The sequence below is a fragment of the Toxorhynchites rutilus genome, chromosome 3 (genome assembly GCF_029784135.1).
Source record: "Toxorhynchites rutilus septentrionalis strain SRP chromosome 3, ASM2978413v1, whole genome shotgun sequence".
Lineage (NCBI taxonomy): Eukaryota > Metazoa > Arthropoda > Insecta > Diptera > Culicidae > Toxorhynchites > Toxorhynchites rutilus.
The window spans coordinates 20,264,464-20,268,865 of record NC_073746.1 but is presented as its reverse complement, the minus strand read 5'-3'; the positions used below and the strand labels follow the sequence as shown (position 1 = coordinate 20,268,865).

General features: G+C 38.9%; 1 protein-coding gene across 1 annotated transcript; it reads left to right on the top strand.

Moving 5' to 3' along the window:
• The first annotated feature begins 1,315 nt into the window (after positions 1-1,315).
• LOC129776318 (UDP-glycosyltransferase UGT5-like) lies at positions 1,316-3,252 on the top strand. Its single transcript, XM_055781894.1, has 4 exons — positions 1,316-1,708; positions 1,763-2,558; positions 2,617-2,833; positions 2,892-3,252. The coding sequence occupies exons 1-4, from the start codon at positions 1,439-1,441 to the stop codon at positions 3,178-3,180; spliced, it is 1,572 nt and encodes a 523-aa protein (XP_055637869.1). The 5' UTR covers positions 1,316-1,438; the 3' UTR covers positions 3,181-3,252.
• The last annotated feature ends 1,150 nt before the right edge of the window (positions 3,253-4,402 follow it).

Genomic DNA, 4,402 nt, shown 5'->3' with positions numbered 1-4,402 from the left:
ATTACAACACACAATCACAATCCTATGTCACATTCCCGTCCGTACCCCTACCCTTAGAAAAATCCTCGGTCGAAAACTACTAAATACATTTGGTAATGCAAAATTAGTAGAATGTACAAATTTTTTGTACATATTGTCAACAAACCCGCATCCCTACCAGAGATTAGTATATTTTACTCGATAAAATTAGTAAGTCATATCTGAAAATTGGTGAGAAAAGCGCGTATTAACCATTTTTATTGTTCCCATAAGGCAATACGGAGGTATAATAAGGATATAATTCTGATACGTGCATTTTCGGCGAGAAAATATAGCCGATATTGGGCTTCCGAATCATGGTTCTGCTTGACATATGTGTTTATTAGTACGGTCGAAAATGACTATAGATTGGTAGTATTTACCAAAAAATTCGTTATATTTACTAATTATTTCTCTCAGTGTAGGCTCAAACCCATCAAGTTTTTCATTCAACCTGGCCGTATGATATAAACTGATTCTTGTTGGAAAAATTACACAAATACATAATTACATGATTACATAAATAATTAAAACAATACCTCGTAGTTTTTATTTTGCGATTCAATATTCTTCAAATACTATTTGAAGAATATTGAATTATTATTCCCTTAGTGTTTTTTGACGTTCAAAAGTTAGCCCACTTAGCGAACAAGTGCTGTTCATGTCGTAACTTAACTGGTGTGGAGTGAACTGTCGTTAACCATGATTTGGGAACGATTTACGATGTTCAAATGTACCTAATTATATACATCATGCATGTATTTAACTTATGGTTCATCAGAAGGCCACATTGCGGTAAATGGTAAAATGTGAAATAAAAGACTTTTTTTAACAACCCAACACCTAGCGAACGGTTGTCGAACTGTCACTTCTTGCACACGTGTTTCCATGATATATACAATGTTGTATACAAGTTCGGTTGGTTGTATCGTTATTATGGCAATCTTATGGCCTTTCCATAAATTTTGCTGTTCATGTGATGCAGATAGCATAACGTCTAGGCTGGAACTGATCGAGCGTAAATCAATGTAGGAGCCAAATCGAACATTTTTACATTAATTTTCGAGAAAACTAGGGGCGAGCGACATACAAGACCAAGAACTTTTAAACTTCATGAAAAGACAAGACTCATAAATTATGCATAAGGAAACGATAATGGTGATTCTATAAGCGCTAAAACTCAGAAACACTACAATCGTTGAGGGATATATTTTTTTTCTCTTGGTAAAACTTCCTAATAACGAGCAAACATTTTTTTCATCTTCAACCCTTTGTCCGTAACATTTCGTTTGTTATCGAGCAAGCTTATCAGTTTGCTCCGGTACTCAAAACTCAATCCCATTCAGTCAATATTCAGCCGTGGTCAGTTCAATTGAATAATTTCGTCCATTCTTCCATTTCGTATCATTAAAGTGACAAAATGCGATCCGTTCGGAGCTATCTCAAAGCAGCGGTATTATTTTGGATCGCCAGCATCCAGTTGGGCTCGGCTCATCGAATACTAGGATTGTTCCCTCATCCGGGATTGAGTCACTTTAAGGTGTTCCAACCGATCATGCGTGGATTAGCGGATGCTGGCCATCAGGTGGTGGCGGTCAGCTATTTCCCCAACCGTGATGAGACACATCCAAACTACACCGAATACGCCTTCGAAGGGCAGAATATTTTGACGAATTCATTCAGCGTTGAGGTAATTGAATTAATCGTCATTAGCCTTCCCCAAACAATTTGCTATCGATTCTAGGCTTTCTCCCGGCGCACGTTTCTCGATAACTTCGTAGAGTTTTACGAATTGGCTCAATGGGGGTTTGGGAGCTGCGCCGCAGCTCTCGATTCACCTGTGATCGATCGGTTGCTGCAGTTGCACGCTAACGATCCGTTCGATTTGCTCGTGACGGAGTTTTTCGCAACTGATTGCCTCCTAGGTCTGAGCCACCTGATGCAGATTCCGTTTGTGGGAGTCAGCAGCTGTGCATTAATGCCGTGGTACTATGAGCGCGTAGGTCTCCCGGACAGTCCGGCGTATATTCCGTCCGAGTTCAGTACCTTCTCGGAGCGGATGAGTTTCTGGGAGCGGTTCGAGAATTGGATCGTGACAAGATCGGTGAAGCTGATGTTCCGCGTTGTTCAGTGGAACGATAATCGACTTCTGGCGGCTAAGTTTGGTCCTGGCATCCCAGATGTGAACGAGATTGCGCGAAACACAAGTCTGATATTGGTTAATCAACATTATACGCTGAGTGGGGCGCGACCGCTGCTCCCGGCTGTGGTAGAAGTTGGCGGGGTTCACATCAAGGCCCGAAAAGCATTGCCTGGGGATATTAAGACGATTCTGGATAACTCACCCGAAGGTGTTGTAGTGATTTCGTGGGGTTCAGTTCTGCGAGCGGCATCATTATCCACAGCGAAGCGAGATGCCATACTGGATGCCCTAAAACGCATACCGTTGAAGGTTCTTTGGAAATGGGAAGATGATAACACGGAAGGTTTTCCACCCAATGTGATCGTGAGAAAGTGGCTTCCACAACTGGATGTGTTATGTAAAAGAAGGTAGAAAGTTCGCTATTGTTCTAGTTTATGATCGCATTCAGGTTCTAGGTCATCCAAATGTTCGACTATTTCTGGCCCATGGGGGTATGCTGGGTATCACAGAGGCTGTTAGCTGCGGTGTTCCGATCGTAATCACACCTTTCTACGGTGACCAGTTTCTGAACGCAGCTGCTGTGGTTAATCGTGGAATGGGTGTAATGATGTATTTTGATCAACTAGATGCCGATTATGTTTACGAATGCATAAATAAGGGTTTACAACCGGAGTGCGTCAAAGATACAGGTTCTAATCCTTCATTTTTATTATTGTACTTATTTTTTCAGTGTTTCGCAAGCAGCAGCTGCCGTTTCGGATGCTTTTCTTCACAGACCTCAGAGCCCTATGGATTTGGCGGTTTGGTCAATTGAAAACGTCCTCCGGAATGGACCTCGGAGATTGGACAAGTCATATGGAAGCGAACTGAATTTGTTTGTGTACAATTCTTGGGATGTTATTTTGGTTTTTTGTACAATTGTTCTTGCGATTCTAACGATTTTACGAGTTACATTTGAAATATTGTACAAAGCATTTGTTACTAGTGCAATTCGTAGTGTGAAAGCTAAGCAGACGTAACATAAAGTGAAACTTACGAGTTGTTGTGAGCTTATTGTACACATGACAATAAAATACACAAAATAACCGTAATACTTGAATGCTTCTCTGCCTGAACTTCCAGAACCAATCACTCTGAGTGTTGTGGGAAATCATCAGTGATTAGGGATTCAAAATGAATTAAACACTATCTCGGGAATCTTGCCTCAGTGGATTGAAAGACAGTTGGAATACCGACACGTCAATCAATGGGTGTTTTCTATAAATGTAAAGAATTTTAACTTGGCAATACTTGTTGTTAATTGTACAATTTTGACAGCTGTCACTTTTTTTTCGTTTAGTTCAATCCGCCATTTCATAATGGATAAACTAATACTTGAAAAACGCTTACAAACTGTGCAGATTTTTTTGGTTGCAAAGAGAAAATCCTCGCGCTTGTTGCCCAGTATATGCCGACATAATCGGCCATTAGAGCAATTAATTCGGGCAATCATGGATTGTTGAAAAGATGTAGTTCGTTCATTTTTATTAATTCGACTAGCTGACCTGGCAAACTTCGTTTCGCCCAAAATTTATTTTTCGTTATCACATCCACGTTTTCCTATTAAGCGCACGTTAATAGGTCCAATCGCAAAACTGTTCGTTGATTTATCTTTTAATCTACCCTTCGAAATTACCTTTTACTATAAAATTCCTAGTACTTCTACCAACACTCGTCATTATAAAATCAGATTATTTTCAGACACAATTCTCGTTTAAGATTTTTCAACCACTTGCAAATAATATGTTTCTCCGTTGCATGGAATAAATGTTTGATACAGAAAATATGATAGAATAAAGACAGCCCTAAATAGGACAATTCCTTTCTCAAGTTTTGCTCTTATCAACACATTCGTCGATCCATTTTTATTTATATATTAGCTGACCAGGCAAACGTTGTTCTGCCAAATAAATTATTTCTAGTGAATATTTTGGGTGTTGAATAAAACACACTAATGTATTGTAAGTGTGTTTGAATATTTTAACGATCTTTAAAATAAATCGAATGTGACCGATAAAAAAAAACCAATTAAATGATTTGAACGAAAGGTTATATGATGTTTCTTGGTGTATTTCATTAACGTAACTGACATGTTTGATCTCTTAAAAGTTAAACGTCAACTGAAAAAAGTAATATAAGTTTGTCGTAAAGTAGAAAAAATGAAATATAGAAAATCAATATTTATTGCTGTCTCCTCGTTAG

Coding starts and splice junctions, on each gene's coding strand:
- LOC129776318 (XM_055781894.1), top strand. CDS start 1,439: ATGCGATCCGTTCGGAGCTATCTCAAAGCAGCGGTATTATTTTGGATC. Junction 2,559..2,616: donor TCCACAACTGGATGTGTTAT/GTAAAAGAAGGT, acceptor TTCAGGTTCTAG/GTCATCCAAATGTTCGACTA. Junction 2,834..2,891: donor AATAAGGGTTTACAACCGGA/GTGCGTCAAAGA, acceptor TTATTTTTTCAG/TGTTTCGCAAGCAGCAGCTG.